Source organism: Panthera onca, chromosome B3, assembly GCF_046562875.1.
Source record: "Panthera onca isolate mPanOnc1 chromosome B3, mPanOnc1 haplotype 2, whole genome shotgun sequence".
In the NCBI taxonomy this organism is placed as follows: Eukaryota; Metazoa; Chordata; class Mammalia; order Carnivora; family Felidae; genus Panthera; species Panthera onca.
This window is the reverse complement of record NC_138344.1, coordinates 130966827-130994180: the sequence shown is the minus strand read 5'-3', so window position 1 is coordinate 130994180 and position 27354 is coordinate 130966827. Positions and strand designations below refer to the sequence as shown.

Below are 27354 nucleotides of genomic sequence, written 5' to 3'. Positions count from 1 at the left end.
GTATTAATAATATCCCCATTTCACAGATGAGGAAACAGAGACGCAGAGAGGTTAGGTAACTTGCTCCAGGTCACATTGCCTGGAAGTGAAGGAGCTTGGAAACTAACCCAGGAAGTCTAGATCTAGAGCTCATGCTCTTCACCACAAACTAGGCAGTTTCTTTCGAGGGACAGACACAGACCTTCTTATATTTCTCAAGTTAGAGATGTTTGCTTTTAGGATAGACAGAGAGGTCAGAAAAATAAAGAATTATGTCAGCGGTCACCTGAGAGGTCTGTCTGGTTACCCTTTCAGCGGGATGGGTCCATCCTCCTAGACTATCGTACTAGCATTATGGTGACTCAGTTACTCTCCGTCATAAGTCCTCTACCACCTGTGGCTTCTGCCTTTTGCCTTCTCGGTGTGCACACATTTCTGTGCACCCTATTATCCAGTAACGATATTACCTTCTCCATAAAAAGGATTGATGGGATCAGCCTGTTATCCTCCAGTAATGCCCAGTCAGGTAAGGTGTTTGCACCAGTCACTGTCTTTGGATGGTCCATCTGGTGACCCCCTCCCCAGGTCACCAAGAGTGCTACAGGCTATGCCGCCCCCTTCCAGGACTCTGCCACACAGTTTGCATTCAGTTTCTTCAAGCAGGAGGCGTGCCCAGCAGAGAGTTTGGACATGCTGTCCTTGTTATCTTTTCTTTGTTAGTCTTTCGCTTTATAAATGAAGCCAAAGACATAAATGGGATATTTAACGTTTACTCTTTCTTTTCCTGCATCTCATCAAAAGAAGATGGAATGAGCTTTAGTTACTTACTAGTAATTTAATCAATACAGGTGGACTACATTTTAAAACAAAGGCTAAGATTTTGCTAATAATCTTTATCTACCTTAGTTTTCTATTGCTGCATCAATAATTAACACAAACTTAGTTTAGAACAACATCCACATACTATGTCACAGATTCTGTAGGGCAGGAATCTGGGTATAACTTAGCTGGTTCTTCTGTTCTGAATCTTACAAGCCTTAGGTCATGAACAAGCTGGGATCTCATCTGGAAGCTTGACAAACGAAGATCCCTCAGGTTGTTGGCTGAATCGGTTTCCTTGAGGCTATAGAATTCATGGGAGCTGGCTTCTTCACAGCTAGCAATGGAGAGAAAGACTGCTGCTTTGAGCCTCTGACCCCTTAGTCCTCTTAATGGACTCATCTGATTAGGTCAGGCCCACCCAGGATAATCTCTCTTTTGATTACTTAATTGAACTGTTAAGGAATTTAATTACATCTTCAAACCCCTTCACTTTTGCCATATAACAAAACTTGATCACAGTTGTGATAGCCCATCACCTTTGCCATGTTGTGTTGATTAGAAGCAAGCTATAGGTCCCACTCACACTTAAAGGGAGGTGATTATCTAAGGGCGTGGGTCATTGGGAGTCATTTTAGAATTCCACCTATCGAACTACCCATATGGAATCCTTTCAATAGCCCATGCACCTGGCTCTCTCCCTCCAAAATCTATTTGTCATTCCCTTGCTCTCCTTTTCCTATAGGTTTATTTACTTTCTGAGACTTGCTTTATTTGTTACTTACTATTATATTGCTAAGATTCATATGTGTTGGTATGTGCTTTTATAATCTCTTTACTTTTAACTGCTACATAATATTCCACGAAATGAATTTTTTTCATAATATTCATTTGCTCTCATGTTAATGGGTATTTGGGTTGTTTTTAGTTTCTCTGCTATTGGAAACAATGTTGATGTGAACATTTTTTATAGATATGTAAGACTCTATTTTCAGAATATATGTAGGAGTGGAATTTCTGGGTCATGAGACATGACTGGTCAACTTTAGTAGATTATGTCAACTTTCCCAAACTCACATTTCCATCAGCAGCATGTGATAGATTCATCCCCAGTACTTATCATAGATGATTTTTTATATTTTTGCCCAGGAAAGGCATGGAAATTGGTGCCCCATTCTGGCCTCGATTTCCTTCCTCACTAATAATGTTCAATGTCCTTTATATGGTCACTAGCCAAGCGTTTACTCTTTAGGGAAATACTCTTCATGTCTTAACCCGTTTTTCTATCATTTGCATTACTTTAGTATTTATCTGCAAACGTTCTTTTTAGATATTCAGCTTGCTTTTCTTGTCAGAAACATAAAGGAGTTGGCTTCTGAGGGCAATGGCTTCTGAGTTCCTTCATCTGTGAATTAATAATTGGTGTTATGCTCACTTCTCGAAGCTGACGCAAAGAGCCCATGGAAGAATGTACGTGAAAGCACTCTGCACATGAAAAATGAGGTAATAACTTGTTTCAGGGTAATATAGGCCTGATAACTGGCAAATATGGAAACATTCAAATTTGCTTTTTTAAAAATGTGTATTCATTTTGAGAGAGAGAGAGAGAGGGAGAATGTGCACGAGTGTGGGGGAGGGACAGAGACAGAGGGAGAGCAAGAATTCCAAGCTGGCTCCACAATCAGAGAGAAGTCCAACACGGGGCTTGATCTCACCACTGAGAGATCATGACCTGAGCCAAAATCAAGAGTCAGACGCTCAACTGACTGAGCACCCAGGCACCCTGGGAAGCATTCAAATTTGAACTGGGAGGCAGTATAGTGTGTTGAAGAAGCACACAGACTTTTGCACCAGATTGTCTGGGTCCAAACCTTGACCCTGGTTATGAACAGTGTGACCAAAGGAGACTTCTGTAACTTCTATGTCTCAGTTTTTTAAGGTATCAAGTGGGGATTTTAATAGTGTTTACCTGACAGGGATTTTTAAGGAGTAAATAACTTAAATATAGCTAACACTGAGAACAGTGTCCAGCACGTAATAACCACTATATTAATATATATGGAGAGCATTATTTCATGTGGATTTCCAGGTCCTGCTGGATGCTAGGGCAGTGCTCTGCTTAGCAAACTGGGGAGAATCACTTTCACACCACCCCCCCCTCCGATATGTGTGTACTCTTTCACTCGACTCATTTCTAACAGGTCAATGTGGATTTTTTTTTTCTTTCATGGATAACTCTTTCTTGAGTAGTGGATTAGTAGCTGATGGAGAAGTAAGTCAGACCATTGAAATGCACACATATCAACATAATACAAATAACATATAATAATAATAATAATACATCATATAATTCTGTCTCTAAGCTCTCCTCCAGCTTTCATAGCCCGTGATTCCATAAGGAATGTTGAATTACTTTTACCAGACTACCCAAAGCTGGACGATAAGGCATGATAGGACTTAAATTGCTCTGCTTTGTTGAGTCTGAAATTATGTTCCGAAGCAACAGTCATTGTGTATGTAAAATGGACTGCCAATTATTTTAATAAAGAGAAGTAATATTGTCCTGTATTAGCTGTCTTTCTTTCTCCATTAATAAAATTCATTTGCTCCCATTTGTTCACCTCTCTTTTGTTCTGCCAGGCCCTTTTTAATCCATAGATGCTTTTATCTGCTGCAGACAGACTGAAGGAGTCTGACTCTTCTAGCGAATATATTTTTAGCATCAATTAAAGCTTATGTCGCCTGCTTTTCTGAGCAACTGGCACCCTGCATTGTTCAGAACCACCTGCATTCAGCCTTCAGGGAACTGTACTGCTTTGCTAATGGCTGAGCTATCAAATGGAGGCATAAACACTGCAGGTTATAAGCTGGAGAAGGTAGCTAATTATGCTAAACAGGAATATTAATAATGCAAGATGTGCAAACAAAAACACTCTTACCAATGCATCAAGGCATGATTCCTCTTCTCCTTTTCCTCACTCCGCACCTCTACTCATCTGAAGGACATGATAACAACAGAAAGTGGGTCTCCTCCAGCAGACCCTGGATCCTGAAAAGCAAGAGATGAAACTGACAGTGAAATTACCCATTGCAAAAAGAGAAGCACCATGTCGGCTTCCGTTGGAGCTGGACTTTTATGAAGGATTTGAAAACAACAGAAGTGTGTTAACTGGTAGAGTTTCTCATAGTGACTCAGGCCAAAGGTCGGGGATATTGTCAGGTCTTGTCAGAGATATTCTAGGCTACTCCTCTCCAGCCCAGAGCAAAGGAAAGTCTGATACGTGGGCAGGTAAGATTTGGATCCATTGTGAGGAACAAATTCTTCTTTCCTGCTCTCCCAAGTAAAAGGATCTGAATACATGTCGTTCTCAGGAGGACCTGTCAGCTGATACAAACTGGATCTCTTAGACCAAGTCCCTATATGAGTCTTAATATGTCATCAGAAGGCATTCTGATTATCTATTGCTGTGTAATCGACTACCCCAAAACTTACCGGCTTAACGTAATCTATTATTATCTGCTATGGTTCTGTAAGTTGACAGGGCTCAGCTTGGCAATTCTTGCTTGGCATCTCTCATGCAGTTGCTGTGAAATAGCTGCTGAGGCTGGAGTCATCAGAAGGCTCAAATGCACTGCATGTCTAGGATGACTTCCTCACTCATAGGTCTGGTGCCTGCCTCTCCAGCTGAACAGCCTAGATTTCCTACATGGCAGCACAGCGCGCCAAGAAAAAGGAGTGGCCTGGCATAGCACCACTTCTGCCACATTCTATCAGTAAAAGCAGTTAAAGGCCAATTCAAACTCAACAGAATGGAGCGGCATGTGGATACAAAGAAGGCAGGAATTGATGGTGCCATCTTTGGAGACAAGGTACCACAGCAGGTGCCTACACCTCGGGAGGTCTCCCAGGAAACTTACCCTTTGGGAAGCACAGAAACTTTCACTGCTGGGGCTGGTGGAGAGACCTTCCTGCTTAACTACTATTCATCCTTCAGCTCTTAGCTGAAACACCAGTGTCCCCAAGATGCCTTTCTAAGGCCCCACCATTAAATTAGATTCTCTTGCATGTTTCCTTCATTTCATTTTATCACAGTTTATAATTGCTTCTTTCCATGATTATTGACTTAATGTGTGTCTCCAACACTGGACTGAAGATCCCATGAGAGCTGGCCATCACACTTGCATCGACTTGTGGGGCCTAGCATGGTGCTAGCTCTCAGTGAGAGCTCAAGAAACAACTGTAGTGGATGAACGAATGGATACGTGGTGAACGTATCTGGTTTTCCCACTTGGCTTCAGTGATTCACACGAAGTTTCCATAAAAAGGAGTCAGAACGCCCTTTCATTAATTTGTGACGTTTTAAAACCAATATATACTGAGTACCACGTGGGTACTAGACACAGCACCGGACCATGGGGGTAGAACCCAGGACAATAAGGGAGAGGTGAACTCTGCCTTCAGAGTCTATAGTCTATGTGGGAGGGCAGACAAATAAACATACTACTACAATCCAAGAGAAAAGTGCCAGAATGGTAGGGTAGGGTAGTGTTCATAGTGTGTGCTGTGTTTCCCGCCCCCCCCCCCCACACGCGCACACACACACACACACACACACACACACACTCCTATGGAATTTCATACATAATTTCAGGGCCCGTTGATTACTCCTAGTTTAGATGCTGTAACATTAAACACACTGCATTTATACTTGCAGCAGTGGTATTATTTTGGGTTTATTTAGAATGACTGGGGAATGTCCTTCTTTGATGAGAAAATTAAAAGTAAACTTGCTACATTTTAGATGTTCATAATAATGGAAAGTTACAGTTCACACCAGAAGAACTGGGCTCATCAAGGGGTTGAAAAGTTTGCAACATGTTCCCAATGTCAGAGCTAGAAGTTAGGGTTTTTCACTTTTGGACCTGCTTGCATTTCAGATCATGCAAGCCAAATTTACTTTTGAATCTACTCTGTTCATAGTCCACAAGGATTTGTCTAAATGTGAGTAAAATACAGAGCAGTTGCAACATTGCCCATTGCAAAAATGCCGAATTTTATTGTGTCAGGTCAGCTGCCTATCCCACTCTGAGAACAAGAGTGAACTTCTAACATACTGGGATAGAGAGTATGGATTTTGTTATCAATGTTAAGTGATTGGAGAGTTTTGATTGGAAGAGAGGTATGGTCGAATTTACATTTTAAGGAGACATTCTTGCTTCTGAGTGGAGTTTCTTCAGATTACAACAGTTTAAGAATAAAGCGAGAAGACCAGTCAAGAAGCTTCTGCAATCAGCGAGGGTAACATGAAGACTGCAAGCAAGTGCCTCGAATAAGAAGGGATTTAAAATCCTGTCATATTTGTATTTCTAAAAGCAAAGGGGGTTTAGGTGTTTGGGAATGTGAGAGGTGCCTTCAAATACAAGACGGGCTGTCATGTCAAAGATGGATTAAAATTATTCTGAGTCCCCAAAAGGCAGACCCGTGCATGGAAACCACAGGGCATGAGATTTGTGCTCAGAATAAGCAAGCGTTTTCTCTCAGAGCTGCACAAAGATAGAAGGGCCTTCTGGGAAGTCTGGGAGTTCTCATCCCCAGCACTGGATGAGCAGGGGCTTGGAGGACCCAAGGGAGGAGATGGGGAGCATCTAGGAAGGATGTTGAACCAGATGATGCACAGGCTTACGCTGAGATTCACTGATTTTGGAAACTCATAAATGTAGCAGGATTGAGAGCTGTGCATATCCTCATTTTGGCATAACACCACTAAGATAGAGAAAATTCATAGTTATGTTCTCTATCTTGAGGCTTTTAGAGAACTCCCATTTTTTTCTTTAATCTTTTTAGAGAGATGGTGTAAGGCTCTGGGTGTAAGTCCAGGCTCTGGGTTTGGGAAACCGAGCTCAAAATTCTCTGTCCCCACTTGCTAACCAACCGCCTGAGTGTAGGCAAATAATTTAATAATTTAATGTCTTTTCATTTATCTATTGAATGGGGATAACATTGCCTATTTTCTATGGTTGCTATAAGAGATCATCTGTACAAAGTTCCCAGCACCTAGTAGGATTTTAATACATGGGAACCAGAAAAACCAAAAAAAAAAAAAAAAAAAAAAAAAAAAAAGCCCCCTCCCCCAAAAGCAAAATATTTTCTTGTGTTAGCAAATGGAAAGTAGTTATTATGTGCAGGAAGTGGGTACTATGAGTCACAGTGATGGAAGATGGGCAAGCGGACATGCTCACTGATTGAATCAATGGAGTGCCAATTCCAGGATATTATTCATTTTTCCCTTCAATTTGATGCATCTTTAAAGATAACCATTTATACTAGTTCTTAAAACACTCTGAGAAATTGGCAACGGTTTAGAGGCAATGATGCATGATGCTCAGAGCTTTCTCCAGACTGGTACTGGGAAGCTAGAGGGAGTAATTGGGACTCTTCCATGAGCGCTGGTCTTCCCGTGAATAGCGGGGTGGGGGGGGGGATTGGTCTTCAAATAAGTATGATTCATGGTTTAGCAGAAAAACTGCCAAGTTCCCCATGAAAACTGAATAGCAAGTCAGTTCATTATACATAGTTCCTATATATACTGTAGTTTATTGATATTATAATCTGTTCCCAATGAATGCAATTAACAAATCCATTTAGGAAGGAGTGCATTAGGGATTTTGTTTGCTTTTGTTCATCCTTTAGGTGCCTGAATGATGTTTTGCAAATGAAACCTGCCTCCCTTCCACTACCTTTGGGTTTCTGTTCACTTCTACACATCCAATACCTGTTACTGTGCCCAGCACACTGATGGTTCTTGCTAATATTTGCTGACTGATTGGAACTGTCCTCATTATGTGTCTCTGGGCGCCTTTGCCCACTCAACACAGGGATGCTCAGAAACTGGTTATAAAGTTGTCTTTATGTGTATATCCACTATACCCACTATGCATGCTCCCTGAGCCCAGCAGCTCTGGTTCTCAACTACTGCCAACCTTGACACACAGCCTCCATAGCTCTTTATATCGACAATGAACGACCCATTCACATCAATGCAATAGTGTGAATAATCTGCTTGTGCATGTGACTCTCTGTTTTCTCAGGGTTTCCTATAAAGCCCCCAACCTGAGAAGAGCAGATAACTTCCCCCATGCTTTTAAGACAGTGACAGGGAGCTGGCAGACATGCTCTTAATGGCTTTCTAAGATAACCTTTTTTTTTTTTTTTAACATTTATTTATTTTTGAGAGACAGAGGGAGACAGAGCACAAGTAGGGGAGGGGCAGAGAGAGAGACACACACACACAGAATCTGAGCTGTCAGCACAGAGCCCGAGGTGGGGCTCAAACTCACAAACCGTGAGATCATGACCTGAGCCGAAGTTGGACGCTCAACCGACTGAGCCACCCAGGCGCCCCCTAAGATAATCTTTTGATCCTGTTACTATCACCATCCATCCCTACCCACTCCAACCATCCTGTGTAAAGTGAAGCTGCACTTTTGAAGGGAGCTCACCCAATAGTTTATTGACATGGGGAATCTGGGCCTCATGGGGAGTGGTGTGGCATTCTCATATCTCCAGATCCAAGTAACATAGAGGTCATAGAAGCCAAGTCAAAAAAACTGTCATAGGGTTTTGGGGGGGGGGGGCGGACAGTGGGGAGGTGTGCTTCAAGAAAGGGAGACTGACAGTTCCCTGGCTGGATGCTGGCTGAGCTCTGAACCATGGCAGCCATTCTTTGAGGCTGGAGTTTAGGAGGCTTCCTGAACATAGAGAACAAGGCTTAATTACAACCTGGAAAATTCTGGAGGTAGGAGGCAGATGGTACAGCCTGCAACAGCTGTAAGAAGAAAAAGGAGGAGAGAATATTTGGCCTACCTTTCTTTGCCACAGAAAGAAAGCTTGAGCCATTGTTTTGGTCAGTGTGCACCACTATAACAGAATATCATAGACTGGGAGGCTTCACAGAAATTTATTTCCCACAGTTCTGGAGGCTGGGAAGTCCAAGATCAGGGTACCACCATGCTTGAGTTCTGGTGAGATCTCTCTCTCTCTCCAAATGGCTGTCTTCTTGCTGGGTCCTCACATACCAGAGACAGGAAGCAAGCTCTCTCCTGTCTCTTCTTATAAGGGCATTAACCCCATCACGGGCGGTTAGGGTTTCAACATATGTATTTTGGTAGAACATAAGCCTGATCAGGGAAGGGTGATTAGTGGAGGCAGGAAAAAGGAGAGGGACAGAGCTTGGCATTAGATACGAGGCTCAAGTTTTGTTTTGTTGGACAGGACTTTATAGAATCTGAAAATTAGTTTTTACACCTGAAAGGAGATTATTCATGAGACCAGAGAAATCAGAAAGCCACAGTTTCTGCCTGGGATGTCATCAGAATGTGCAGAAAGGATCCATCAGAACATGCTGGAAGCAGTGGAAAGAAGAAAATAAAGCTGTTCTTATTTGTATCCTTACTGAATTCATTCATTAAACCGCTTCTACGTGCAGTCTAGACATTACTGAAGAATTGATAGGCAAGAGGGAAGAGAGGACAACATTGCACACAGCAGATTGCCCCAAGCATTAGACATGCTTTTCCTCTCTGTGGAGTGGATGGTCCTCAACTCCCTCATGGTGCTCGCTCTCTTTTCTCTAGCACAAACTTGCATACCCTTGCATGCAGGCCCCTTAGTGACCCCTGGTGTGAAGGGTGTGACATCAAGGTTGGCATGCATGGGGAGGCAGTGGACATTCTTGCACACTTCCCCCAGACTTTCTTTTGCCAACAATAAACCTGTAGTTAGCTTTACAGATTGCTCCCAATCTAATAGAATACACTTCCATTTAGGTTAAAGTAAGCAGGTGTTGTGCTCAGAAAGGAGACCAAAGACAATTTCTTAAGGTTATTCTGGATTTCTGGATTCTCCGTGAAATGACACTCAGTGGGGTATCTCAGTTGTTAGACATGAAAAGTTCACAGTGACATTAGGTATGTGCTTTTTATACCCTCTTTCCAAACTCCAGGTGAATTTCCTATTTTAGGATATCTTCTCTCCTTAATTTAAAATTGCTGAATTCTATCCTATTCAGTCAGTGTGAAGGCTGTGTTATAGTATCACCACACAATAAATCAAGAACGCATTTGTTATTTATGAGAAAAAAATAAAATAAAATAAAATAAAATAAAATAAAATAAAATAAAATAAATTGCTGAGCTCTAACATTATTATCCAGATGGTTTTATAAAATGATTTTGAGTTCTCATTTGCTTTTAGTAGATGAGCTCATTTGGATATGAAAATTTAAAAAATAACCTAACAGTATCAACTAACACAAGTGACAGTCATGGGTCTTTCTATGGAAATCACAACGAGATCGTACATGATTGGGTAGTGTTAGATCCATCCTTCAAGATGGCCTCTTCACAGTATGGTTGTAGTAGAAGCTAAAGAACAATAGCATTTAGTATTTCTAAATTGTGATGGCCTTCTGACACATTCTACTCCAGTCTGTCCAGGTGTGTAATCTTTGAAGTCAGGGATGTGTAATCCACCAGTAATCCTGTGGATTATATCTGCAAAATATATTTTCAACCAATTCTCTTCTCCCCACCTCCATTGCCACCACTTTAGTCTGGGCACCTAAGTGGTCTCTTTGCTTCTAATTTGCCTTTCTTTGATCCATTCCCCACATTGGAGCCAATGTGATCAAACAGCAAAAACAAAAACAAAAAACAAGTGGGTTACAAAGGTGAATGTCTCTTCTTCAATAACTAATAAATGAGAGTGGGGGAGTACAGACCAGCCAGGAATGTATCCGGTTGAATAAATGTTAAAAATTCTCTCATTCCTTGTGCATCTCTCCAGATTTGGGAGTACAGGTGAGAATGCCCAGGCCCTTGTTGGCAGAAAGGCTCCTGGAGGATGCTTAATAGGTTAGGAACAGGCTGGGCTGAAGTCTCCCCTCTTCCACAGTAGAGCTCTTTTTCCCTTTTTTGGTAGATAAAAAATGTCCTGTTTGGCTCTGAAAACTATTGTTGAGTTTGTACCAAAGCCATGTTGCCCATGGGCTGCTCCCAGACATTGGCTGGCTGTGCATGGCAGAGATTAAACAGGCCCATTCCCAAGAGATGTAGGATTCCTCTGATGAGCACCCCTTGGCTTCAAGACACCCCCATGGCCTTGCCTAATTTTCTTAAGCTGGATGGCTATCTAGGAAGCATCCACCCAACCTTGCTTCCTTCCTTCATGCAGAGTCAGACCTGCATCATGACCTGATGGCTCTCTCAGCCTTTCCCGGCACCCTTCCGATTATCCCTCATAGATGTTCCCCCTAATAAATTTCTTGCACATTTAATCCTGTCTTGGTGCCTGCTTCTTGGAGGACCCAGAATAATGCACTGGTGCACAGGAGATGCTTGATAAATTTACTCAGGAAGTAAATGGGAAAACTGAATTAAAATTTGATGCTTTCCTCACTTTCCTCTTTCTGGTCCTTTGCTTCTCTGTGCCCAACTCCTTGTTATAAAATAGCTGCATCTGAGGAGAAGCTTTGAATCATCCTCCTCTCAAGCCAGATGACTTTGGCACCTAGGACAGTTTCTAAGGTAATGGAATCATAAAATTGCATGTAAATTCATTAAAAATACTTTTCGTGGTGTTCTTGAAGGGGTTAAATTAAATCAATATAAAGACTTTAACACAGATCCTGAAACATAGTAGGTTCATTATACATAGATAAAATGTGGTGGACACATACCAGAGGGTCTCATGCGTCCATCTGAAGCAACACAGTAAATGTACATACATCAGCAAAGGTGAATCACAAATTATATATGTTGATTAACAAGAGGGCTACTAGTTGGATCTACTGTTTATATTTGGTTGGAGAATTCTGAGTGCCTATGGTAGGCCCAGAAGCCGGCGTTCTTAATCCTTATGATATTTGACTATGAAACGGATTTTGGGTTGCAATCAGAGTCATGGTGGCAGCTGACACTTTCCATACACTCAGCCTATGTTCAGTTACTTGCTGAAGATCACAGAGCTAGTATAGGAGAAGATGGGCTTGTCTAGGGTGGTAGGGTCGGCAGTGATATGAAGATGGGACGTGAGGCAAAGAGGAGGCTAGGGTTAGCTGGAGCTCTCGCGAGTACCATGTTGCCCTAGACCCCAGTGGGGAGTCATGGCTGCCAAGGCAACGCTGGAGTTCTTTCTCTGCAGCACCTGGAGGCAGCATCCAGTGGCAGGCAAGTGTGGGCTAAGTCCAGAAACCCAGCTGTTATGTAGCTTTACCATTTAGCAGTGTGGAACGTTGGGGAAGATACTTTACTACACCATGATCTCTTCCAAAAAATGGAAAAGTGCTACCTATTCACATGGCAGTATGAAATTCCCATGAAATGATACACGCGTTCTAGTTTCTGTGCTAACAAACCTTCCCAATCATAGTGGTGTAAAACAGCTCACAATCCATGAGTTGGGAATTTGAGCAGGGCTCTGATAGATGATTATTTCGGTCCTTCTGGCAACCGCCTGGGGTCACACTGGTATTCAGCTGGTGGCTAGCTTTCTCTGGAGGGTTAAGAGGGCTTTATTCACATGCCCGGGGCCTTGTGGGGATGGCTGGAAAATTGCACTCAGCTGGGCTGCTCACCCTCTCTGTGTCATCTCCAGCTCTTCCAAATGAGCCATCCATCAGGGTAGTCTGATTTCTTAAATGCAGACTCAGAGCTCAAAGAATGAGCATCTATGCAAATAGGAGACAGAAGCTACTAACTAGTCTCTTAAGACCTGGGCTGGGAAACTGGCACATCACTTCCTCCACATTGTATTAGATAATCACAGAGCCAACCCAGATTCTATGGAAGGGGCCATAGAATCCACCTGTTGGTGGAAGGTGTCAAAGAATTTGTAGCCATCTTAATACACTACATTATGTAGTATAGACTGCGTGATTATTAGGAGTGTAAGCTCTGAAGACACAGTGTTTTGGTTTCACTACTTCCTACCTGCATAGTGGACATATTACTCATAAGAATCCTACAGCTCGGTTTCCTTGTCTGAAAAATGCTATAAAAATAGACTATCCCTTCTAATGCTCAAAGAATCTCTTCGTTTCCTATCTTTGAATTATATTACAAAAACCTTGAAAGGCATCAGACTCCAGAAAAGGGAGAACAGAGAAGAAAATAAACTTGCCATTTAAAGGTTTCTCTCACTACCTAGGAAACCGCTCCTAAGTAAAATGGTGTAAATCAATTACCATTTATTTATATAGAAAAATTCCTGGGCATTCCCGGACCCCCAAAATCACCTCTTTTAGGCTTTTCTGGTACCTTTTCTGGTACCACATCTTGCTAACAGATGCACAAAACAAATTAAGATAAAGTACAGATGCTCACAGACACAGTTCATAGCCCTGTGGGGGCTTGATGCTGAGATGCTGAGATGCTGTGTGGTTCCCAAGAAGGAGCCTGGCATCTCCCCTCTTGCTGCTGGGGGTGAGTGATGCCCCTATAAACAGCTTGCAGCAAACAAATGCTGAATGCTATTTTTGCTTTATGCTTTTTTTATTCTTTTGTATAAGCGAAAATCCTCTTCAGATTTCTTTTGGTTAGCCAAAACAGGTGTTAATATAAGTCTTTCTTAAAAGCAAAGTGGTGTCAGGCAAACCTGTACTTAAGCGTATTGAGACTGTTCATTGTGTTCTTCATACCAGGCTAATTATCATCCACGTGTTTCCTCATCAATTGTCACAAAAACTCTAAAAGGCACTGATTGTCTCCATGTTTTGAAATGAAGAACATTTGAGACACTGAGACAGAAAAGCTGGTCTAATAGCACACTGCTAGCAGGTGGTGGAACAGGCATTGCTCCAAACAGAAATGTTTTCCTGACTTCAGGTTCTGTTTGTGCAACAGCGAGAACCTCTCCCCAAGAACTGTTTTCCTTGCAACACATCCTGAAGGGTTTCAAGGGCTCTCACCTCTAAAAGCCAACAGCCAATTATCTGAGCTGGTAAGGGAAGGTATTGCATTAAGCTGGAAAGCATTTTTCCTCTCATAATCCAGTATATTCTAACTTTTTTAAAAGGCTGCATGTACATCTTGATGATTACTTTTATCTTGGGCCCATGATCCCTGATCGTTTAAGAACTCTGACATCCTATTATTTCATAGGCAGGGCAGCCTAAGAGAGAAGGGAGTTTCACAAAGTTTCAGAAGTAAACTTCTACGGGCACTTGGACACAAAATGATCATTTTCACCACCCATTTATGGCAAGTAATACTGATTTTATATTTATATTAGTGACATAAATGTTGCTTTAAAAAATTTAATGTTTATTTTATTTTTAAGAAAAGGAGAGAGCAGGGGAGGGGCAGAGAGAGAGGGAAACAGAGGATCTGAAGTGGGCTCTGAGCTGTCAGCAGAGAGACCGATGTGGGGCTCAAATTCACGAACCGCGAGATCATGACCTGAGCTGAAGTCGGATGCTTAACCGATTGAGCCACCCAGGTGCCCCATAAATGTTACCTTTAAGTAAATTTAAATACAAATGTCAGTGAGTTTAAGAAAAACAAATCATAGTAAGATGGTGAGTGGCTGGGGCACACATTAGGAATTTTTAATTACTGAAATTCGGGAAATACTGGTGCAGTAAAGATATCCACTAGATATTGGGGGTTAGGGTAGATATTAAGATCTAAATGGAGAGAGGGATAAATATAGAAACACTGTATATGAGAGTCATGTTCAGTCCTGAAGCTGCTAATTAGCTGCCAGACTTTGAGCAACTTCTATAACATCCGTTACAGACATCAATCAGTCTTCTTATTTGCAAAATTACAGAATTGATTTAATTTATGCTGAAAATTCAGTTTTTGCTCTACGATTTTGCAACATTTCCTCTCTTCTTCCAACAGACCATTTCTTTATTCAGAAATGAAAAAGAGAAAGCAAATTTGGATTGTATTTTTTCATACGTCTAAAAAAGTAGATGACAAGGCTTGTAACTCAGCACCTTTTCCTTAGAAACAAAATTTAAAATAGCATCTAGAGTGGCGATGGTATCTGTGAACTTCATTTTTCTTCACTGACTTTCAAATATATTTCTGTGAGCATCATCAGTCCCTCATCATAATTATATCTTCAGCCAACATCATAAAATATGACCAGTATTATCTATCATCATTATTCATTGAAATATATCATCAAATACTGTTTCAATCCTCCAAAATTACACTGCTGGTAATATTGTTGTGTATGTCACATTCCAACAAATTCGTGAAAATTCAAAAAAGATATATATTCTGTATATCAAATTCAGAAAACTTTGTGTAAAAATATGTGAAGGAAGCATCCTAAATGCAGAGACATTTCTTGTTGAGGCCAGACAGTCACTGAGATGCCCAATCAGCCCTCAAGTAGCATCTCTCAGCAGTCACTGACCTTGGAGTTGACATTTTCCCAAGTGGACAGGCTCTGAGTTATCGGAAGCTTTCGCTCAGCTCATCCCTCAAGTCCCATCAAAGGGGCTGGGGGCGGGGGGAAGACAAAAGACAAGAGGAAAGACCAGCCACCACATTCACACATTGGATCATCTCCCAGCCATAGCACTAGTTTTGGAGGCTGCACCTATGTTCCAGTCTTGACACTCAGAGGTAGTACGGTTGTGAGTCCAGAGCTGAAAAGAACCAAATCATTTCTAAGATGACGACGCTGTGTCCTATAGAAGTTAAGTGGCTTACTCAAGGTCACAGGGTGAGGTAGTAGCAAAGTCAGGACAAGAACCCAAGTTGCTTGCCTCCTGTGAGTTCAGTGCTTTTCAATTCTTATTCAAAGTTTTGAGCAGGGAGAGAGTCATAGGAAGATACATGTCATCTCAAGTCCCTACTGTCTCCTGGCCTGACTGGCACACAACCAGAGTTGCCCTGACACTTGAAGTCTATCCAACTGGTCACTGATACTGCCACCCTTTGTTTTCTTGAGAGTTCTTAGAGACGCAGTTGTTCCCTATGCTCAGAATGACTGATGCAAATGAAAAAGGGCCAATTTGAGTGCCAGCTGTGATGCCTGCAGAAACTATAGAGCTGGCCCAGACAACACAGATGTGTGGTGTCCCCCAGGCTCAGTAGCCTGGACTTCCTGCTGTGGGCTACACAATGTACTCATCATTCTAGCAACTGTGACAGAAGAGGGTTCTTAGGAGAGCTAGGAAGACTTTTCCCAGACATTTTCTAAGAGTTTCTACAGTTGTCATTTATTTTTTCAAATAATAGCTGAATACCCACTCATTCCTTGACCCATTTCCCATTTATGCATTTATTCAAACATTCAAGAAATATTTACTGAGCACCTCTTAGATGCTATCATCATGATAATTGCTAGCATCATGCTAGCAACATGGTAGTCATGTATATACATCAGTAAATCAGACATGGTGGCTGCCTTCAAGGCGCTCTGTCTATTAGGGGAATCAGTCATAGAACAATACCCATGTAATGAAGGGCTATGGGTGCTACAGGAGAGGAAGGATTTTCATTGGCTTCACGTAAGCTTATTTCTGGACCAATCACTATAATCAAGGTTGTGTGGTATTATGACTGGCTACACTTGAATAACATGTCCATGGCTGGGAGACTGATAGCTCTCATCAGAACCACATGTTTGTTTTAGGAAAGAAGAATTCCCCAAAGATATGAGGGTTGGATGCACGTGGAGGGAGGAATGTTGTTATCAGAAGAAGGGGGAAAATTGGTTATGAATAGGCTAAAAGAAAGGATATACCCTAATCTCTGGTAAACATTTCCCACCCTACTTCATCATGCCAGACATGTTTTTCTTAGGAGGAAAAGATTTGCAAAATTAGAAATAAGGTTTACTTAACATATTTTCAAATGGCAACACCAGTGAAAATAAAAAGCCTCCTACAAAGTTAGGGAAAAATGAATTTTCCTATAGCCATGGTAGCAAATGGCTACCAGGGCCAGTTTTAACCTGTTCCCATAGATCAAGGCAACAAATTTCAGTTGAACATTCAGTTAATGGTTAGTGAATTAACTACTCACAGTTACTGCCTCACTTCTAAAAGTCAATCAGTGATGGACTCACTCTAGTATACACATCAGGACTGCTAACCGACCAATAAGAATCGTACCCAAGTAACTCCTTCTATAGGTTGTCAACCCTTTACTGAAAGTCTGCCAAATTCTTGAACTCTGTGCTGCATCCAAACCCAATATAACATTAATGCTCTGTTTTGCTCAGAGAGACTGGGTCCAATCAGCTTAACTCCCTTAGTGTAGTGAGCAATAAAGTATTACATACATGCATTATCAAAGTCCACTAATGTAACACTTCACCGATTTGAGTGAAGTCTAGAAACCTTACTTCCTGGTACATCCCTTTACCCTCCCCTATCAATAACATAAGTGTCTTAACTATTTTTGCTATATACATTGAGAATCACATTAGACAGTGTTAAAAAATTTTGCTTCCACTATCAAACAATATTCAGAAAACTCAAGAGGTCAAGGAAATTCTGTTGTATTTATCATATTTTCTCTCTTAGTATGTTCTTCCATACTTCCTGATAACCTATGATACATTCTTTAAAATTTGCTTTAACCATTCTTTTAGGGTAGGTCTGGTGGGGACGAATTCTTTTAGTGTTCCTTCATCTGAGGATATCTTGATTTCCTCTTCATTCTTGAAAGATACCTTCTCCAGATGAAGAATTTTGAGTTGACAATTCTCTTCTTTCAGCACCTGGCAAATGTTGTGCCACTTTCTTCTGGCCTCCATGATTTCTAACGAGAAATCCATTGTTCTGATTGCTTTTTCCCATACTGATAATGCATTGTTTCTCTCTGGCTGTTTTCAAGATTATTTTTTTGTTTTTAGTTTTCAGAAGTTTTGACCATGACATATCTTGGTGTAGATTTCTTTGAGTTTATCTTATCTGGAATTTACTCAGAGTAACTTATTGAATATGTAGTTTTACAGCTTTTTCTTTTCTTTTGCCAAATTTAGGAAACTTTTAGCCATTATTTCTTTGAATACTTTTTCAGCCTGCATCTTCTTTTCTTCTCCTCTTGGACTTGGTATAGTCCCACATGTCACTGAGGCTTTATTTTTTCAATCTTTTTTTGTTGTGGTTGTTGTTCCAATTAGGTATCTTCAAGTTCACTGATTCTTTCCTCTGTCCCCTCCATTCTTCTGTTGAGTCCATTCATTGAGTTTTTTATTTTGGTTTCTGTAATTTTCAGTTCTAAAATCTGCATTTTGTTTTTCTTTGTATCTTCTAATTCTTTGCTGAGAATTTCTGGTTTTTAATTTGTTTCAAGCATTTTCATAATTGTTTGTCAGAGCATTTTTATGATGGCTGACTGACAGTCCTTGTCAGATGATTCTAACATTTGTGTCATCTTAGTGTTGGCAACTGTTGATTGCCTTTTCTCATTCAGTTTGAGATCTTCCTAGTTCTTGGTATAAGTGATTTTTGACTCAAACCTGGACATTTTGGGTATTCTATTATAAGACTCTGAATCTTATTTAAATCTTGTATTTTAGTTGGCTTCCACAGATGTGATGGTGCTGCCTCTTCACTGCCAAGCCGGGGTGGGAGTTCAGGTTCTCCCCTTCCTTTCTGTTGACCCCAAGGGGTTGGGGATCTTTGTTACTTTGTTGCTGCAGAAGTGACACTCCAGACTGAGTTAGAAAGGCCACCCAGCTTCTATCAATCTCTGATGGCACTTACTCAGAACCTTCAGCCACTAGGTGAGAAGCTTGGATACCCTAAAACTGCCCTGCAGAGAGAATATATGAAATAACTACATAGAAAGGAGAGATTCCTGAGGATCCCCAGCTGCTCCAGTGTCCAACTGCTTGAGTCTTCTTAGCCCAGGTACCAGACATGTGAATGAAGATGCACTCAAGATGACCCAGCCCCATCACCACCTGACTGCAACTTCATTAGAGACCTCAAATGAGAACTGCTTAGCTAGGGTTTCTCAGTCTTGTGCTGGGTACTTCCTTGTAGGGGCACTATACCGTATTTAGCAGCGCCCCTGGCCACTGCTCACTAGATGCCGGTGGCACTTTTTCCAGTTTAACAACTAAAAATGTTCCCAGAACTTCCCATCTACTTGCTAGATGGGATGCTTCCTGATCTATGCATTGTTTAATAAATCTAATTAGATTTTCAAATTAAAAAAAAAAAAAGTCTCCAGATGTTTGCAAAAGTCCCTTGGGGAAAAATCACCCCTACTTGGTGAGCTGCCCCAGCCAATCCCCCCATATTGATGAACAAAATAAATGATTGTTTTTAAGCCTTTGTTTGGGGTTGTTTTACAGCAATAGATAATCTGAGGGGTGTGGGGGATGCAGAACACCATCTCCTCTACAAGCTATCTGATGCTATCTGAAGAGTTGGATTCTGTCAGGGACCTGATCAATAGTCTGTTCCTACTATCCCTGGAATTTTTATTATGGGCTATCTCTGGCATCTTGATAGGAATTTATCATTTATAGAAGGACCTGTAGAGAATTATAATTTAAAAACACACATATCCTTATACATAAAATATACACAAGGCGATTAAATGAAAATAATAGGAAAAATTGGAAATCATTCAGGGAAATGGTCAAGTTATTGTTTTAGTAAGTAGAAAGTGTTTGCTGATTTCATTTTTTCCCCTTATCTTTCTAAAAACTAAGAGAAAGAAGCACTTTGTGGAGTTTTATTGTAAACTAATTTGTGAGTGCTACATGTGTGTGCGTTCCTAAATTCTAAGAGGAATTTACAACAAGGAATCTTAAATGAAGGACATCGAAAAATGTCATCAACACAGTTTTGTTTTTATGTAAGTTACAGGAAAATTCCCCCTATGGCCAAGGACCTGACACTCCATCATAACTCAAAGGAAACATTTCTGTCAGAATGAACCTGATGTAGCTCAGGTATTTTTGCTGATTTAGCAAGACACCAGGATAGTACTTAGAGAAAGCAACGAACCAGGAATATAACTTGAATAGTGTCCCGTTGATCAACAGCCTTATTTCTCATGAGTTTAAAAGTTTCCTGTTTAAGACTCATAGTTCTTAAAATCCATATCATGCATATAAATGATTGCTTGTTTTCCTTTTTCGTTTCTTGGCAGGTAGCAAATCCATGAATGGGATCAAGTTATCAATCAGCAAATTAAAAAGGAAAAAGGGATGGGGCAACAAAACTCCCTGGATTTCCACCACTACCTTCTTAGATGTTTGAGGATTCCGTCCAAAGAGTTTGACTCTTGCAATTGAAATAATGGTAAAAGATCATTATTAGCACTCCTAATGGCTGATAACGGGTCAGGGGAGACCCTAAATATCTTATGTCACTCCAGGTGTTTTTTTTCTCAAGGTAAGGAGTGTAAATCTAGATTGTGGTGGCAATACACTGCTTTCTTGAGGACAAACATCTCTCAAAACCAGCACATCTCTTGAGACAGCTTTTGCTGTTGTTTTTAAGGGATCTGTCCTCTGCAGTAAGTGGCTGCCATGGGGCGGGTAAGTTTTATTTGGGGGGATGTTTATTTATCTGCCTGATGACTCCCCAAGAAATCATCAGAGGTCCTTGCATGTAAGGACCCAGGACTACTGGCGTGCTAAGGATGGGAGGCAGCCTCAGGAAAGGTAAGTTGCCAACTATGACGTGCTGAGTCACTGCCACAAAATCAAGCTGAGTTGAGGATCTTTATTATGAAGACACATCTGTCATGTACCTCTACTTCTTCAAGATTTTCAGTTTTTAACAATTAAGCTGGAAACAGCTTCTAGTATCTGAATATCAGATGTACTAACATAGCCTAAGGAAATCATGTGTTGATAGAGTCAGTTTCTTGGTTCCTAGCAAATCCTGAATCACCTTTAATCACTAGGTCAGCCCAGGGCCACTGAGTGGTGCAAGTGATTTGTAAGCCTATAGTGTGAGAGTACATCCTGACTCTGTTTTTGAAAAGGCTTTCATTTTTTTAATCTGTTGTTTTGACTCCTTGTGATGGCTTCTACAGTGTGACCGGGAAGCAACTTATCTGCAAACCACAGTCATGAAGAGTGAGGTCTCTGTTCCTCCTACAGAAGTAGCTCCTCGGAGCAGTTATTAACATGCTAACTTCTAGACAGATCTTAATTCTTCCTGAGAACTCAGAAATATACCAGGTCACTTTCAGTCTGATTTCAGCCACTTTGGAACTTAAAGGTTTGGGTCCACATAGAAAGGGCACTGACTGGATGGATAACCCTTTCAAATTAAAGTACACTGATTAATCATGGATTTGAATCTCAGTAGTCCCACAACACAGCTGAATGATATTGTGTAAGATCTTAACCTCTCTAATCTATGGTTCCCTTTTATGTACAATGAAGAAAAAAATAACACTTTTTCCTCTTATGGTTGTTATATGAATTAAATAACAGAAAGTTTGTAGCTCAGATTCTGGCAAACAATAAACCCTTGGAAGATACTAGCTATTGTAATGATTGCAAATAATCATGGGGGAAGGAGAATCAAGTTCAGTTTATTACAGCTTGAAGAGCTGGTAAAACAACTCTTGTTTCTTATTCTAATTGTAGATAGTAAGAATGCTTTGGGATAATATATAACTTTAACTTGGAATACCTCAGTGGATAGAAAATAAGGCAAGGTCAAATTTTAATTTTCTAAGAATGATTCCAACATGGTATAAATTATGGATTAAGTATAACTTTTCTAAGGGTAGAATATGATAAGAATTTATTAACTAGAGACACATACATTTCTATCTTTTAGGTGCTCATTAGAAAATAGTCATTTTAGTATGTCTAGGATGCCCACTTTTCTCCAGACATCTCAACGTACAGTGGGACTTGTCCCTCCCACATGTGCTACAATTGAAACTAGTCCCTGCATCAGTTTTGGCATAAGCAGAATCCCATGGTTTATTCTTGCTATTTTGGACTGTGACTCATGTCTTCTTGTTCCTTAAAATTATTGTTGCAGGGTTAGATTTCCTGAAAATTTTGCTTGTTGAGCTGAGTGATAGTCGCCTTTTTAGTTCCTGTGAATAATGTTTTGTTCCCCTGAAAAATGTAAACCCCCAGATAAACTGTCTCATCTGGAGAAATTTCAGTGATGATGAGAACACTATGGTCTAGCAGAAAGGGCAAGCTCTCTGAAGTCAGCTAGATATGGGTTTTGGTCCAGATTCCACCCTGTCCAGGCTGTATGGTCATGGGCAAGTGTCCTTCTCTCTCTGAGTCTATTTCTTCACCTGTAAAATGGGAAGACACTACATTACTACATGCATGCTTTGCATGCAGTTTATAGTAAAAGCCCGACATATGTTGTCTCTTATTAAAATTATAATTACACCCTGGACTATTGTAATCTGGTAAAGTTGTTGAGACCATGTTATGCTACAATCATAGTTATGAAGTAATGAGCACAGTACCTATTTCCAGGGTAGGAACTCTCTAAATGATAGCTGTTAATATTATCAGTAGTTTGCTCCTTGCTTACAGACTCTTTCAGGGTTGTGTTGAGTCGGTGTGTGAGGGAAGAGGAAGAAGGAGGAAGCCTGATATGTCAATGTCACCTCTCTTAGGACTTTGAACAAGGTCACCTCAACTCTCTTGCAGGAGTTCAGTGACAGTGATAATGATAATAACGAGGATGAGGATGATGGTGGCTCGTATTCACCGGGCACTTACTCTAAGACGACACGGCACTCAGCGCCTTCTCTCATTTGTTCCTCCTGACAAGTGTGTGAGGTACAAGCCTGCCTCTCCCCAGAACACACTTTGAGCTTCAGGTACAAGGAGTTTCTTTGGGGGATAATCTCAGGAACATGGTGAGGGACTGGGAAATGACACCAGGGAGAGAGGAGGCCAGGAAAGAGGTGAGGAGTGGATGCTGCTGTAGGCAACTGGGGTCTAGAAGCACAACTCTCGCAGTGGGTCATTGGATGTCACAGTAAGCAAGGCCCCTTGCGCATCTATTCCTTGGGGCCTACATCATTGCACCCTAACTACTGGGGACACAGGGCCATATTATGGTCATTGATTTAGGGAGCATACTATATCTTGGAGGATAACACCCATCTCACAGGGTATTATCTCCATTCTGGTGCTTCAAACTGTCCAGTTGCCCTGATGGTGTGGGACTAGTGATCCTTGCTTAAAAGCTCACTGGCAATATCCTTTGCTGTAAAGTGAGTTAGTTGGTCTGAAGTGAGAAAATTATTTCCCTGACAGAGCCCCCTCTTTTGAGTCCAGGCTAGGGAGAAGCATCACATTCTGTGTCTTTATTACCTACTGTCAGAACTCCCAAAGGAGAACTTGGCTTTGCAAGACTCAAGCAGCTGGCAGCGTTGTTAGGAAACAATTGCACAGGTACATGTGGTGGGGAGGGATATGAATGCAAATGAGAGTTGGAGGGGCAGAGGGATAGGCACAGGGTGCTCAGCCAAGACAGGGGAAGCTCGATGCTGTTGGTAGAGGCTCCCAAAATAGACTGCAGAGGAGGGGCACTACTTGTAAAAGGACAAATCCTGACGCCCGGGGTCCAATTAAAAGAATTCTTACAACCAGCACTATTCTTGAGCCAAAGCCAAAGCACTGCCCACCAAAGGAAAAATTACAGAATCCATCCTAAAATTTGGTTGCAGAAAGAGATCATCTTGTCCAAATGTTCCATTTTATTTAATAAATGAGAGAAATGGGATGGGGAAGATGGAACCACTGTCCATTTCAAGCACTTGGGAAAAAACTGGGAGTGGAAGGAGTTTGTATAGACATGAAATCATCAGTTTGTGAGGTTTCCTGAGTGGGATGAGGCTCACAGAACAGAGGACAGAGATCAAACAAAGGCCACACAGAAGGAGGCTGGGTCAACAGGAATAAAGAATGCTTGGGACACCAGGTGGCAAATGCAGATTGTTGTCACAGATTGTTGCCCTGTGCTGTGCACAGGGACATTAGGGAAGCCAGCAGCATCTAGTGCATCCTGTGGACTGGGAGGGATGGGGGAGCCTTTCTAGGGGAGGTTAGGACAGAAGTGAGTCTTGAGTGACAGTCTGAGGGAACAGAAAGAGCCTAGATGTGGACTCAGCAGGACTCTGCCCCACCACTGACCTGGGATGAGTTATTGAACCTTTGAGCCTCATCTCTGAGAGTTGTAACACCTTCCTTATATTGTTTAGGTCAGGGGACTGGTGCAGAGATACAAGCTGTGGCTGAAAGTGTAAGGGAAAGTGGATGATGGGCATTGAGGAGGGCACCTGTTGGGATGAGCACTGGGTATTGTATGGAAACCAATTTGATAATAAATTTCATATTAAAAAAAAAAAAAAAAGAAAGTGTAAGGAGCTCACTCAGCATGCATTCCAACTCCTCTATAGTTTGCCTCCCTAAAAAGCCAGAAACCATGTTCCCCAAACTTCCTGGCAGCCTGGTTCAACATGTGACCCCGATGCAGTCAAGCATTTGCACCTTCATACAAATAGGCGGCAGGAATGAGTAACATGGCTGCTGCTGGAGGAAGCAGCCGCTTGCAGCAACTGCAAAGGTGGGGACATCCAGTTCTTCTGGGATCACTGGGGTAGAGCTTCTGGTGTCTGGTTCCTAGGCTCACAGGAACCAAATGACACGCAGCAGTGATTCTGCTCCAACACTCCTATGATACAGTTGGCACTGCTCTGTGAGCCTTCCAAACTGGGCTTTCTGGCCCTCCTAAAGCTTGTGTTGTCTCCTAATATCTTATAACAAACCCCTTTCTGCTTTATCAGCACAGAGTATACTGTTTTCTGCCAGTAAGAAGCCAGACAGATGTCATCCTTCTCCCCCAAATCCAGGCTGTCACCAACTCCAGTTAATGCAGTATTTTCAGCCCATCCACTTCCCTCCTTCCCGTCTGCTGCTTCCCTGGTTCAAAGAGTTACCATCTCTTGCCTAAGTCCCATGCACAGGCTTTTCATCCACAGCCTCCCAGGGCTGAGTATCTCTCTAAGCTCAGTATCACCCCTACTCCAATTCGTTCTCCACACTGACACCAGAGACATCTTCCTAAAGTGCTCATGACACTCTCAGTGCAAACCCCCCTCCCCACCCACATACTCTAAGCTTCAGCCACGTGGGGTCACTTTCTATTCACAGACTGTACACTTGGTTCTCTTATCACTAAGCCTGGGTGCATTTGCTCTTTCTGCCTAAAGCACTCTCCTCTCCCCCACCAGAACTTTTACTCGCATTTCAGGTCTTAGGAAACATTTCTTGACACCTCAAGTTCAAGTTAGGGGCCCTTGTGCTTTTATAGTATCTCCAAAACATATTGTACATGGTGCTTATTTATCTGGATTCCTTCCTGGACAAAAAGCCCTATGAGGGCTGGAATCTTGTCTGTTTAGTTAACTATGCCTCCCAAATCTGAGACACAGCCTGAAATACGTGGCCACTCAATAAGAATGAATTAAGTAGAGAATGGCACCAAATGCCCCAGAAAGGTCTGAAGTATAAGGATTGACCATTGTCCATGAGTATTGGCAACCCGGAGGTCACTGATGACCTCAGCAGGGGAAGTTTCAGAGAAGTGGCAGCCAAACCCAGCTCCCGTGGGAGCAAGGGGGACACACATATTGGAAGGCCATTGGTTTGTCACATCAGGCCTCACTCTGTAGCTGACCAAGTTGTTCTGATGATGTCAGTGGGCAGGACAGGCAATGGAAACAAGAAGGCATCAGACCTACAAACTGTTCAAATTTTAATTTTTTTTTTAAAATAAGAACAACAATAACAGATTATAGTTAACCTATAATAATGAATCCAGTCTGGATTGTATTCAGCTTTGTAACACAGTCATAAAGTATCATTTTTCATATTATTTGAAGGAGGCAGAGGGTCCTGAAGACAAAAGTGTTCAGGGCCCCTAAGAAGTGGTAACGCAGCCCTGAGCAACTTTGCTGACTTTCCAATCTAGTCCTGTTTCTGAGATTCATTTGTCACGAACTAGGTCACCCTCTTTCTTCTCTCGGTCTTTGGTTCCGCCCCTGGATCTGGTTCTTCCTGGGTTGGTTTGGATGGGGGCAACCATATCCTCTGATATCTAACAGACTGTGGTTCAGAAAGGTCTTATCAGAGGGCCCTGACAAAGGAAAAGTGACACTGTTTTTCATGATTTTCACAAAGATATTGGGTTTAGCCTTTGGGCATGTCTGTTTCTGTTTCTGCTCAGGGCTAATGAAGCCTGTAAAGATACAGTAAAGATACAATCTTCCTGGAACTGTTGAGTGAAGACCCAGCCAAAACTCTGCCAACACAGTGCAGTGTCAGGCGGTAAGTCCTGACTTTGCTCGGTGAAGTCGTTAGTAACTTCCATAGATGACTGGATGGATGAAGTAACCCAGGGAAAATAAAAAGATTCCCTGGGTGATGATGACTTCCACTCCAAGCTCATTAACAGGAATAAAGAAAGCTTAATCAGAAAACATGCTAACTTGCACACTCCTTTCCCAACAAGGTAGGCTTTGTTCTAAGTAGAGGTCTAATTTGCTTTAGACAACGCAGAATATCAAACTGGGAAATTTCTCAACTTTACAAAAATCTCAGCATCTAGAAGAGGTAAAGTTTCTGTGAAGCCCATGCTCAGTATACAGGGAGTTGCAGACAGAGGTCAAAACAAAGACTGTCTTCCAAGGCTTTTCCTTTTGGGAACCATCTATAGCTAGGACAAGAGATCCCAGTTTGTGGGAAATGGAACTAAAAGTATGCATGCTCCCACCCTACCCCATTCTATGGCTCTAGAGCAAATGTTATGTCTGCTCAGAGATTCTGCAGGTAGAGTTTATCATACGAAATCATTAATGCATTCATCCTCTTAAGCTCTTTCAGAGCATGGGATGCTGGTATTGCAAATGTGAATAAAACTCCATCCCTGCCTGCTTTGCTGGCACTTTTTGTAGCCTGACGTCTTACACATTTACTTGTTTATGTCTCTCTCCCCTCACTCCTTGTACCGATACAATTGTAATCTCTATGAGAGTGGGGACTTTTCTCTTCTGCTCACTGCTCTGAATTTAGTGCCTAGAACAGTGACTGGCATTGCTAGATAAATAATTCTTGCGTGACTTTGCTGAATGAATGAATGAATGAATGAAAGAAATTATTTTATAATAATTCTTAATCCTGAGCAAACTGCTAAAAAGATAAGCCCATGAGCTCCATTCAAAGAAGTTTTTATTACCATTCCCTAAGAATTTGGCTTGGAGAGCATTTATAAAGATGCGGTAAAGTTAACATGGAAACACCAACACTGTTCTTCAATAAAAACTTCACATAAATATGTAACAGGCATTGCAGAGCTCTACATGAACCTCTTATAGGTTATTCACTTTGAGGAATTTGAGTTTCATGTGAACTAGTAATTGTCTTTTGTGACTTTTAAATATAGCACTTGCCAGCTCAATAATGTAATTCACCTTTTAGCTGTTTAAAGTAGTAGTTCCTTTGTGCAAGACTAGATCCCTTCCTGGGAAAGATTAATCTGTTTGCAATAATCTCTG

General features: G+C 41.5%; 1 protein-coding gene across 9 annotated transcripts in view; it reads right to left on the bottom strand.

Moving 5' to 3' along the window:
• GPR65 (G protein-coupled receptor 65) overlaps positions 1 to 27354 on the bottom strand; it is a 135425-nt gene that overhangs the window by 56262 nt on the left and 51809 nt on the right. For all 9 annotated transcript variants that reach the window (XR_014137848.1, XR_014137845.1, XR_014137846.1 and 6 more), the window contains one exon: positions 3738 to 3847. Coding sequence is in view for 1 of the 9 variants with exons in the window: in XM_060620476.3 (XP_060476459.2) it covers positions 3787 to 3847 (61 nt within the window). In the remaining 8 variants the exon portion in view is untranslated. The remainder of the gene's footprint in view (positions 1 to 3737; positions 3848 to 27354) is intronic.